Source organism: Gopherus evgoodei, chromosome 1 (assembly GCF_007399415.2).
Source record: "Gopherus evgoodei ecotype Sinaloan lineage chromosome 1, rGopEvg1_v1.p, whole genome shotgun sequence".
Classification (NCBI taxonomy): Eukaryota; Metazoa; Chordata; order Testudines; family Testudinidae; genus Gopherus; species Gopherus evgoodei.
In genome coordinates, this window is record NC_044322.1 from 116,361,088 (window position 1) to 116,373,823 (window position 12,736).

Genomic DNA, 12,736 nt, shown 5'->3' on the forward strand with positions numbered 1-12,736 from the left:
GTTTGTATGGAAGTTTGGTTATTTATGAGATTCTCCAGGTTGGAAAGCTCTTTTTTGATGTTTTCCTGTTTGCTGTATAGGATGCTGATCAGGTGGTTCCTCAGTTTCTTTGACAGAGTATGGCATAATCTCTCACTGTGGTCTGTGTAGTATGTAGATAGCAGTGGATTTTTTACCTTTAGTCCATTTGGTATGATATCCATCCGTTTGCATTTGGAAAGGAAGATGATATCTGTCTGTATTTGTGCAAGTTTCTTCATGTTCATGCACTTTATATTGTGTTCATAATAAACTTTTTTAATTAAAAATCTCATTATACAGCAATTTTTCACTATTTAAAGTATGTAAATCACAGATAATGTTTGAAAAAACCAATCATCAAACATACCTACAAAATGTCCAGATAAAAACTTGATATAAAAAATCTACACCGTATGTTTTATTATATAATTTTGGCATACCTTTAGTTAGTAGTTTAACTATATTATTTTGGCTTACAGAACCATGCAACAAATGAACACAGATTTCAGAATATAGAAGAATACAGCTTTCAAATGTTTACATAGCAGTAAAACATATCATGTTAACAGTTAAACTATTACATATAGATACTAGCTTCAAATCATTATTCACTGGAATCATCTTCTCTACTGCCCAGTTCATCTGGATTCTGCATGAATAATTGTACTCTATTTTTAAGTGCAGAAGTGTTTGTTCATATTAAAGCAAAGGAAAGTTTTGGAAAGGGGGAGAGGAGGTGGATTAAATTACTCTGCTGAACACTTGTTTTCCTCTGTCTTTACCATTCTCCACAAGGACTTTTTTGACAGTGGCACAAAGTAAATGGCTAAGACAAACGTAGAAAATCCTGATTTGACCCATTTTTATGTTGGTGTTTTTTTGCCCTCCTGTGTTTGCATGGAGATCTAATGTTATGTGAAGAACCATTCCATGTAGAACTTAAAGAACTTAAAGAAATTGGATAGGAATGAAAGTTATTTTTTTTCCTATAGTGAGTTTTATGTCCCATAGGAACATTTCAATTAAACAAGTAACTTAAGCAATTCTAGAAGTGCCTCTACAAATGCTATATAGTAGTAGTGGCAATAATGTACATAATTTGTGTTCCAGTTTAAAAATTTTATCACAATCCCAGTATACCCATTATTAGATGTGTGATAAGTCAGAGTGCAATTGAATAGTACGCCCTACTAATAGGAAGAGCATTCCTGCAAACAAAGCAAAAAATATTCCTATAGGAGCCAGTATGAAAGACCAGCCATAGTGCACATAAGCAACAAAGTCTGGGCAATCAATTTTTTTCATATTCGTGTAGTTTTCCAGATCAGCCATTGCCTGGACCCAGATGACATACATCACGACCACCAGTGAAAACAAGATGCCTGAAAAAGAAACATCAGAATTTTACTGTTAAGGGATATGAAATAAATAATTATTATATTTACCGATTATAGTATCACCTCGGAACCAGTCAATGATCAAGTCTGGTTTACTAGGCACTGTTAGCTATCTTCACATATTTGTTGCCTACTGCTGCTCTGAGCAGTATTAACTTCCCCTTTTTTGTTTCTGGGCTGCACCAGAGGGGCATAGATAGGGAAGCATCAGCCCAAAGGGAGCCAATTGCAAGAGCACTGCTGGTTCTTGTATGCAGTTCAAAGCCACAATGAAGCAAAACAGAAACATGTTTATGTCTTGGATTTGGCTGGGTATCCACTGCATTGTACCTGAACCCGTGAGGGGTCTAGAGATATCTCTCTACTCCCCAAGTTCAGGAATTGCTTCTGAGTCTAGATCTTGTGCAGGATGTCAAGAAGGTGAGGAAGGAAGGGTGGGAGGGAGATTCCTGCAATCCCTTCACCTCTTTGATATGTCCACACCAAGGCACTTCACGATGGTGCCTAATGTCAATGGCATCATTTAAAATGTATTCAGTTGGGATATTCCACTCAATCATTTTACAGGCAAATCCTGCTGCATCCCACTGAAAAAGTCTGCCAAATTTCCCTCTAGACTAGGACTGCAATATGAAAAAAATTAAAATGTTAGTAATAAAAATGAAGTAGTATGTTAATATTTACATCAGATTTAAAATAGCATCCTGAAAGAAATCCACCATAATACAAATGGCCTTTTCCCTGTCACCATTCTGGAGACCCCGTGGATTGCTTACAAATGGAAAAACAGGAACACATGTCCCATAAACTTTATTAATCGCTTTGCTACTATTTTATGTACCAGAACCAGGTAGATGGAGCCAAATGCACCCCCAGTGCCTGGCTGAGGTATTGGTTACATGCCCACTACTACATTTTATTCCGATGGAATATTAGTATTTCAAAAATACGACCTTGCAGCATGGATGCCGGACCGGAGTTGGGGATCATCTGTTAAGGTAAGGGCCTGATCCTGATTTTTTTGCACACTCCAAGACTCCCATTTATGACAATGGGAGTTCTGGGTATACTGAGATTACAGGATCAAGCCCTCAGTTTGCTGCCTTACAGTCATTCAAATGTTAAAATGTTAGAGGGATGTCCTACTGTAGCGGGGTGGTCACCTGCTCCTGCCATGAAGGGCTTGAAATCAGCCCTGGGAGAGGGCTGAGACTGCGAGAGGGCTGCTGCTAAGAAAGCAGCAAGCCTCAGCTGATTGGGGAAACAGCCACAGCTGCAGCCATGTCCCAATCAGACGGAAGCCGGCCCTTATAAATGAGCAGCAGGCCAGGAACAAACAGACACTCTCTCTCTAGCATTTGCAAGGGAGGGGCCTGGTTGCTAGGAAGTGTACTTGAGTAGGAGCAGGGCTGGGGGAAGGCCAGAGGGGCTGGTGAGCTCTGGCCTGGAAACCCCCAGGCTGCAGGCCTAGTATAAGGCTGAATAGGTACTGAGGTTGCAGGAGGCAGCCCAAGGGTAAGCAGAGGCAGCAGGTCCAAACCCCTTTGCCCGTGATGAGTGGTGAACACACCGCAGTCTGCCCCAGTGAATGGGGGCTAGATGGGGACTGGGCAGTAGCCATATGCTGAGGTGAGGTGGGGATAGTGGGTGGGGGTTCCCCTGGAAGGGGGAGACCCAGAGACTGTGGGGTTACTGTCAGAGGGCAGCACCCCAGTGGAAAGGGGAACCGGGTCCTGGGAGGGACATGGGGGGTAGTGGACACCGGCCTGCAGAGGGCGCTCCGGAGACTGGAAATGCTAATGCCCTGAAACGACCAGCAGGAGGTGCCGCAGGGGTTGAATTGCGCATTGTCACACCTACTTATTAAATCTCCATTCCATGATGCTTATATGAAGAGTCCACTGTTCAGTAATATTAAAAAAATACTCATTTATTGGGCACTTTGCAGAAAAAGTGACAGTCAATATATTGCACAGGAAAGAGCAGGGGAGTGGGAGTCAAAGTCTTCTTCTGTTTTTACTCTGAACTCTGCTGAAGAACATAAGCTAAAATATATTGAGATGTTGTCTGTTCAATTTGAGCAACCTTGGTACTCATTTTCACAGCTCTCTTTGATTTCAATTGGCATAGCATATCCCGACACTTCTGAAAAATCAGACCAAGGATGGGCACCCAGATTTTTTTGTAAAATTTTAACCTGAATTTCTCTGTGCATCGTCTGTAAAATGGGAATAATATTTACCTACTTCAGAGGTTTATTGAGAGACTTACTGTTGGTGTGACCCTTGAAAAGACAAGTGCTACGTGTTATTAAATAAATAAAGGGGTTTCCAGCCAGACACTCATTTCTGGAATGTGGTAGCACATTTGTGAAAACTGGAGGTCAATTATTTTCTACTAGGAGCTTGGTTTTCCAGGTCTCTAACTGTGAAGTCAATTGCCATCAAGTAGTTAAATATAAAAGGCCTAAAACCAGCTGAATTGTATTAATGAATCATTAGTCAACCCAAAATGAGAGATTTGAGTGCTCTGACATGGTACTTTATTGTCAAAACAAAATACATCTACACTGCCTCATGAACATCTGACAGGAGACAGACAACTGTTTAAAGTTTAAGAAAACTAGATTTTGAAGACTACCAAAAAAGAGCTAAAGTGGTTAACCTGAGGCATAATCAAACCATGACTTAAATTCCCAAAGGATCTGCAATTTTAATGAGACTGAAGGCAAGCAGAACTGCTATATAAAGAGTGAGGGTATGTCTACATCTACAATTTTGCAGCGCTGGTTGTTACAGCTGTGGTAGTACAGCTGTATAGGGCCAGCGCTGCAGAGTGGCCACACTTACAGAAACCAGCGCTGCAAGTGGTGTTAAATGTGGCCACACTGCAGCGCTGTTGGGAGTGGTGCATTGTGGGCGGCTATCCCACAGAGCACCTTGTCCCATATCGGCACTGTGGCTTGTGGGAAGGGGAAGGAAGTGTGATTGTCTTTCCGCTTCCTGTTCCTGTTCCAACACCCCGTGGTGCTTTGGTACACATTCGGAGCAGCGTGGCAGCATTGTGATTGTACAGCGCTTTTTCTGCGATTTTTTTTATAAATGGATCCTGAGCAGCTGACGACCTTATTGATGAATGTTGCCAGCACATCGCGCTTGGCAGTGGAGCTATTCCTTCAGCTGAAAAATGAGAGTGACAGTGAGACTGAGGAGTCAGACGATGATATTGAATCGCCTCACTGTGAAGACAGTACATTGCTTGTGGCAGTAACAGACGTGCTCAGCTCCGTGGACCGGCGCGTTTGGGCTCGGGAAACCAGCACTCAGTGGTGGGATGACGAGCAGTGGCTGCAGAACTTTCGGATGAGAAAAGCCACTTTCATGGCACTGTGTGCTGAGCTCGCCCCTACCCTGCGGCGCAGGGACACGAGATTTAGAACTGCCCTGCCTGTGGAGAAGCGGGTGGATATTGCAATCTGGAAGCTGGCAACTCCAGACTGCTTCAGATCGGTGGCGAACCAGTTTGGAGTGGGAAAGTCTACCGTTGGAATGGTGCTGATGCAAGTTTGAAGGGCCATTAATCGCACCCTGCTAAGAAGAACTGTGACTCTTGGGAACGTGCAGGACATTGTAGATGGCTTTGCAGAAATGGGGTTCCCTAACTATGGAGGGGCAATAGATGGGACTCATATTCCTATTCTGTCACCACCCCACCTGGCATCAGAGTATGTTAATCGCAAGGGGTATTTCTCCGTGGTTCTGAAAGCGCTTGTGGATCACCGTGGGCGTTTCACTGACATTTACTCAGGATGGCCTGGAAAGGTGCACGATGCATGCATATTTAGGAACAGTGCCCTGTTCAGGAGGCTGAGGGCTGGGACTTTTTTCCCAGACCGCAAGATCACAGTAGGGGACGTGGAAATGCCCACTGTGATCCTTGGAGACCCCGCTTACCCCTTAATGCCATGGCTCATGAAACCATATACAGGGAAGCTTGACAGGAGCAAGGACCGGTTCAACTACAGGCTGAGCCGGTGCAGAATGACTGTGGAGTGTGCTTTTGGCCGTTTGAAAGCTCGCTGGCGCTGTCTTTATGGGAAGCTAGATTTGATGGAAAGCAGCATCACCGCAGTTATATCCGCGTGCTGCACCCTCCATAATATTTGTGAAGGGAAGGGTGAAAGATTCAGTGAGGAATGGACCTCCGAGGTTCGACGCCTGGAGGATGAGTTTGCTCAGCCAGAGAGCAGGGCTAATAGGGAGGCCCAGGAAAGGGCTTCAAGGATTAGGGATGCTTTAAGGGAGCAATTTGATGCTGAGAGCCAACAGTAATGTTTGATGCATTTGATGTGCTTTTCTTTACCTTGCTGTGTAATATTTCCCACTTCCAGCAACAATAAAACATAGTGAAAGAAATAGAAAGAAAAAACTTTATTCAACAAACAGTACATAACAGGCAATGGGGTAGGGGTGGTGGACTGTACATTTACAGGTTTTAATATGTCCTATTTTGATCAATATTCCCTGTCTGCTGCACTTCAGCATTACTATGCTGCAGAACAGTGGGGGTGGAGTGAACAGGGTAAGAATTATAGTTATCAGGGCTGGTAGGTGATCTTATAGGTGTTGGGGGCAGCTGGGGATAATATGGAACTGGCTGCTGGAGAAAGCTGTTTTGTGGAAAGACTGGGGAACAAGGAAGAGGTCTTTGGGAGGGCTGTGGGTTACCACGGTACATATTTGTCTGCATGGCTACAAGAGACTCGAAAGACTCAGTTTGGCGAGACAGGAGGCTTATCATCTGCTTTGTGGTTTTTTTGGCAGACAATTCCTTTCTCCTGCTTTCTGTTTGCCTCCATTCATGTACACTCTTTCTCCATTCATGTACACTCTTTCTCCAGTCCTGTACTGCTTCTCCATTCATACGTCTTCTCTCTCCATTCCTCTGTATTCCTACTTTCTCTGTTGTAGTGGCTCATAACAGACTTGATCAATTCCTCTTTTGATTTCCTAGGATTCCGTCTCAAGTTCTGCCAGCTACGTGAGGCCGGTGATACGGCTGCAGTAGTCAAGGTCCCTAGAAAACACAGATAGAACCATGTAATACACAGAGGCATCATTGTTTATTATCACAGTTTGAAGGACTTTTGAGACTTTTGGTAGCATCCTTCTCACATACCTCACATAACACAGAGAGGGCAGGCAAGCTAAGTCATGGCGAGAAATGGGGTGAGTGGTTTTGCCCCGATTTCCCCTTGGGAGTGGGAATTGACCACTGGGTCACTGGGGTTTATCAGCAATGGGTATAGGGGGTAGCTGGTGTCCTGAAGAAGGGACAGTAGTGAACAGGAAGGTGGTGAGCTAGCTGCTTGGGGGGGGGCGTTTCTTTGGTCCGCGTTCACGCCATCCTGACGGTGAGGGGGGGGTGGAAACGTGGTGCTGGATGCCTGCTTAGATGGGGGTCGGGGAACACCAGAGCACACCGCGGGCCTGGATGCCTGCTTGGATGGGGGTCGGGGAACACCAGAGCACACCGCGGGCCTGGATGCCTGCTTGGGTGGGGGTCAGGGAACACCAGAGCACACCGCGGGGCTGGGTGCCTGCTTGGAGGGGGGGGTCGGGGAACACCGGAGCACACCGCGTGGCTGGATGCCTGCTTGGAGGGGGGTCGGGGAACACCAGAGCACACCGCGGGGCTGGGTGCCTGCTTGGAGGGGGGGGTCGGGGAACACCAGAGCACACCGCAGGGCTGGGTGCCTGCTTGGATGGGGGTCGGGGAACACCAGAGCACACAGCGGGGAAGGATACCTGCTTGGAGGGGGGGCCGGGGAACACCGGAGCACACCGCATGGCTGCCTACGTGCTGGGGGGGGGGGTGGGGAAACACGGGAGCACACCGCGGGGCTGCCTACGTGCTGGGAAGGGGGTGGGGGGGAAAACAGAGTGCCATGGGCTGGGGAACCGTGAATCTGGCGCCCTGCACTCAATTACCCCTAAACTCTCAACAGGGTTTCCTACTGCCAGACATATCACTGCTGCGTGTTACCTGGGAAGAGAGGAAGGGTCTTCTACAGGAATGTGGATACCGCCCTGGCCCCTATGCAGCTTGCCTGTGTGCAGCCATGGTCCCCCCACCCCTCGCTGCACAGTGGATCGGACGAGTTAGCCTGACCGGGACAGGGACCACGGTGGCTCTCCCGATCAATTTGAGAAAGCAAATTGCAAACGCTCTTGCAGAAATATTTCAAGAGATTACTGAGGCAGATTACAGAGACGTGACAGATCAAATCAATGGGCTATTCCACATTTAGGCATGTATGCAGGCAGCCATAACCAAAATCCTCCTCTCCCAAAACACAGAAATCTACTTACCTCGAGCACGATCCTCAGCTTCCTCCTCAACATCAGCTTCCAGCTGCTGCGACTGGCTAGCCTCCTCCGGGCTTGAGAAGAAATCCTGGCTGCATGTGTCCTGGGACTCCGGGGTGTCTCCCTCCATGCCAGTAGCCTCACTGTCTCCGTCCTCTACACCATCCCCCACTGCTCCCTGCTCTGAACTCTCCATCGTACTCCTAGGATTGGCAGTGGGGTCACACCCAAGTATGGTATCCAGCTCCTTGTAAAAGCGGCAGGTTGTGGGGGCAGCTCCTGAGCGGCGATTTCCCTCACGGGCTTTGCAGTAAGCACTCCTCAGCTCTTTAATTTTTACCCTGCACTGCAAGGCGTCCCGTTCATGGCCCCTTCTCATCAAGGACTGCGATATCTGCCCATACGTATCATAATTTCTCCTTCTGGAGCGCAGCTGTGTTTGCACAGCCTTCTCTCCCCAAACACTAATGAGGTCCTGCAGCTCTGCATTGGTCCATGCTGGGGCTCGTTTGGTGCGTGGAGGCATGGTCGCTGAGTGATTGATAGATTAATTGCACTCCACACCTGGCTGAGCAAACAGGAAGGGGATTTTTAAATTTCCCGGGGCATTTAAAGGAGGGGTCAGGTGAGCACAGGGCAGTGGAGTTTGCTTGATTACCAGAGAGGCTTCTTCAGGTATGCTGGGATACCTGCTTATGCCACGGAGGTCAACAAAAACGCTGGTGAGTGTCTACACCTGATGACCAGCGCTGGTGATCCAGCGCTGGATCCTCTACACCCGAGGCTCAACCGGGTGTACGGCCAGCGCTGCAAACAGGGAGTTGCAGCGCTGGTAGTGCCGTGCAGGTGTGTACACATCCTAAGTTGCAGCGCTGTAACCCCCTCACCAGCGCTGCAACTCTGTAGTGTAGACAAGCCCTGAGGCAGGCCTCTATACACACTGCCCATCGATGAAATACACATTCGGGATTACTTATTTTCCAAGTGTTTGATTTCATGACAGAGTCAAAAACCCAACTCTACAAGGTATAAATTAAATTTTGAAAATTTTTTAAGCAAAAAACCCTCAATCTTGATTAAATGTAGTACTGATGTTCTATTAGACATACAACTAGTATTAGTGAAACAATCTGAGATAGAGGGATAACCTCAGGGCAAAACATGCACAAGAAGAAATCAAATTGCAGACTCTCTGAATAAACGTGAAATTGAGTAAGAGAATCTTGTAACAGTGGTTCCCAAACTTTAACAACCCGTGAACCCCTTTCACTAAAATGTCAAGTCTCGTGAACCCCCTCCTAAAAATGAATATTTCCAGGGATTTTCTCCTTTACCTGAGTATAAATTATAAAAGCAGCTATCTTGGAAATATAAAATTTGTTTTTATGACATGCTTATTACACACTATTTATTATTATTTATCATTACAGTATTTTATTACATTATGAAAATGGCAACACTCTTCAAAGATCTCACTTTCGTAGCTTGTATCACTTTGAATAAGCCTGTTATAAGACAAGGGTCCCATGGATGAAGATATTTAACAAGCCAACTCAAAGAGTTCCTCCCACACAAGCATTCAGCTTGAGCAGTCCAGGCAAACAATGCATGTTACAAGAAAGCTTAAACTTGATCTTCATAATCATTTTAAAAACAATACTAGCTGCCTACTTAATTTTAAAAACAACCATAAAAAATATCCACCTCCCTTTCCATTTCTTATAAGGAGTCTTGAAGTTTAAATCTCCTGAGTCTGATAGATATGTTTGCTTTGATCTGCTTAGCTCTTGGGGGCGAAGACCAGGGGCTCCGGGCTGCTGGCCCCGTGCTGCCCGGAGACCCTAGGGACAGCTCTATCCACCATTAGGGAATTTTTCCCGAGACCCCCTTATAACATTTAGCGAACCCCCAGGGGTTCACGAACCCCAGTTTGGGAACCACTGTTGTAACAGGACACCTAACAATAACAGATACTGTAGAGGACTAGCACAAAATTGGAACCAAACAGAATTATAAAGGACACATTCTAGTAGTTTTCTGTGTAACGGGAGTAAAGTCTCAGGGCCAAATACATTAATGGAGTATAGCAGAGACGGCATTAGCCCAAGATAGTACCTAAATATTGAAAGATGCCTTAATAATTATGTGACGAAACCCATATAGAGGATGAGATTATCTCTGCAGATGGTCAACTGTGACTGTTTTTGGGGTACCTGGGACCGGAGTCACCTTGTTACCTCCTGCCTCTAGTGAAAGGTGGCCTTGCCCATAGTGGCTGGATGTTATCTCCCTAACACCACCAGCCTGTCTGCCATTCAAGCACTAGTCTGAGCTATGCCAGCTCTGTCTTTGCCTTGCGGGTTAACAATAGGTGTGCCCCACATCCCTTTGAAGCGTTCCCCTCTGATATCCAGCCCGACACTGGCTTCTCACAGAAATCCCAGATCCTCTGCCCCCAAAGAAGCACTTCACTCTAGTCTACTAGTTTTACCTTAAATCACTGCGCCTGTATAACACACAGCACTTGTAATAAAACAAGAGATGGTTTATTCAAGAAGGAATAGTGATTCCACTAGAAACAAATGAGTGGTAGAAACAAGTGGTTATGAAACAAAACAAAATCATAAAATGCCTACACTTATTAACAGTCATGTTTCCTATGTAGTAAAGTAGGTGTTCCCTGCAAAGTTCAGTCTATTGGAGAGCTGACTGGTTTTACAGGAACCAGGATGAAAACTTCAGTGGGCTTGTCTACATCAGAAAGTTGCAGCGCTGGTGAGGGAGTTACAGCGCTGCAACTTTGAAGGTGTACACATCTGCAGGGCATCACCAGCGCTGCAACTCCCTGTTTGCAGCGCTGGCCGTACTCCCGTTTTGTCTCGGGTGTAGAGGATCCAGCGCTGGTGATCCAGTGCTGGTAATCCAATGTAGACACTTACCAGCGCTTTTCTTGACCTCCGTGGAAGGAGGAAGCCTCTGGTAATCAAGCTGGTCTCCTTTCCCGGTTTGCTCTCTCGTTCCCGGAACCCCGAGCAAGCAGGTCTCCTTCCCTGCGGTTTGCTGGGTGGCTCCGGGAACGCGAGAGCAAACCGCGGCGAAGCTGGTCTCCTTTCCCGGTTTGCTCTCTAGTTCCCGGAACCCCGAGCAAGCAGGTCTCCTTCCCTGTGGTTTGCTGGGTGGCTCCGGGAACGCGAGAGCAAACCGCGGCAAAGCTGGTCTCCTTTCCCGGTTTGCTCTCTAGTTCCCGGAACCCCGAGCAAGCAGGTCTCCTTCCCTGCGGTTTGCTGGGTGGCTCCGGGAACGCGAGAGCAAACCGCGGCGAAGCTGGTCTCCTTTCCCGGTTTGCTCTCTCGTTCCCGGAACCCCGAGCAAGCAGGTCTCCTTCCCTGCGGTTTGCTGGGTGGCTCCGGGAACGCGAGAGCAAACCGCGGCGAAGCTGGTCTCCTTTCCCGGTTTGCTCTCTCATTCCCGGAACCCCGAGCAAGCAGGTCTCCTTCCCAGCGGTTTGCTGGGTGGCTCCGGGAACGCGAGAGCAAACCGCGGCAAAGCTGGTCTCCTTTCCCGGTTTGCTCTCGCGTTCCCGGAACCCCCCTTGAAGCCGCCCAACAGCGCTGCAGTGTGGCCACATCTAACACCACTTGCGGCGCTGGTTGCTGTAAGTGTGGCCACTCTGCAGCGCTGGCCCTATACAGCTGTACTAATACAGCTGTAACAACCAGCGCTGCAAAATTTTAGATGTAGACATGGCCAAAGAAAACACCCTACTCCATAATGTCGCCTCTGTTAATGGATACAGAGTGCCCCTCCCCACCGTGTGTTATACTGAAAGTCTTTTGTCTTTACTCACAGACAGGGCGATCCTCTGTCTATTGTAATGTGTCTTTTTTTACCTCTAAGTGTTTTTGATTATTTGCAGTTAACTCTGATGGTTTTCCGTTGACAGTCCTGGGGTGGAGCAAGGCTAGACAACTGAGCTTTGCATTACGTCACCAGCTAACCAGGCAGAAGTGACAACTCCCCTCTGCACTGCGACATTATCCCTTGGTGACTGAATTTTACTCAAAGTCCACAAAGCATACTTTCACTATAGTTACATTATTCCTTACGTATTTCCCATACATGCATCTCACAATGGTGATGAGTTTCGATAAGTTATGAGCTTTCTGTGGACACCTTATGTTATCTCTTCTGGATAAATAACCTGGAAGAGATGTGTTTGGTGTAGTGAGTTTGTTAAGTCAGAAACAAGATTTGTTTGCAAAGAACAGGGGACCTTTACCAAGGGGCCTACACGTCATATCAACACCATATCTACAGATCATTTTACGTCCCTCAAAAGAGGGTACAATGGGACTTCAGTGGCACATGGGCCTTGTGCTGGCTCTCTCCACAGGGATGTATTTCACACAGAGTAAATAATAAGATAAAGAGGTGACATAGGTGCTTTTATTGTAATAACAGCTAAAAATAACTAGTCTTTATAGACCTCTAGCACTTTCAATCTCCAGTGCACTGTGCAGCTATGTACTAGATAATGTGGTTAGAGCTTCTGGCATTAAAAATGACTGATTCCTAAAACCTGATATCTTACTATCATCACCCTTCATACTCACAGCAATACTGAGCAACCCTTATGAATTCTTAAGTAAGGGCCCAACCTTGAATAGCTGCAGAGATGGGAGCAAAAACTGCAAAAGGAGAGTAAAGCAACATAGACTAAGCCAGATATCATCATGTGATTTCACAGCAGGGCATTGAGACTTATGTATGCCAAATTGTAATGTAGGGAAACTTGCTTAAGAAAATGTAACCTAAGCAGAGAGAAAAATACTTCTGGAAAAGTGAGATGGAAATGAAAGGGACCATATATAAATTTGTTAACTGAGGCACTAAGACCATTTTTATTGTTTCTAAGTGCCCCCACCAGGTAATAAGGACTACTAAGTTTTC

The 12,736-nt window shown here is 46.5% G+C and overlaps 1 protein-coding gene across 1 annotated transcript in view; it reads right to left on the minus strand.

Moving 5' to 3' along the window:
• Positions 1-415: 415 nt before the first annotated feature.
• TMEM182 (transmembrane protein 182) overlaps positions 416-12,736 on the minus strand; it is a 35,928-nt gene continuing 23,607 nt past the window's right edge. Inside the window, exon 5 of the mRNA XM_030569899.1 lies at positions 416-1,403. Coding sequence (XP_030425759.1) covers positions 1,168-1,403 — 236 coding nt within the window. The 3' untranslated portion in view covers positions 416-1,167. The remainder of the gene's footprint in view (positions 1,404-12,736) is intronic.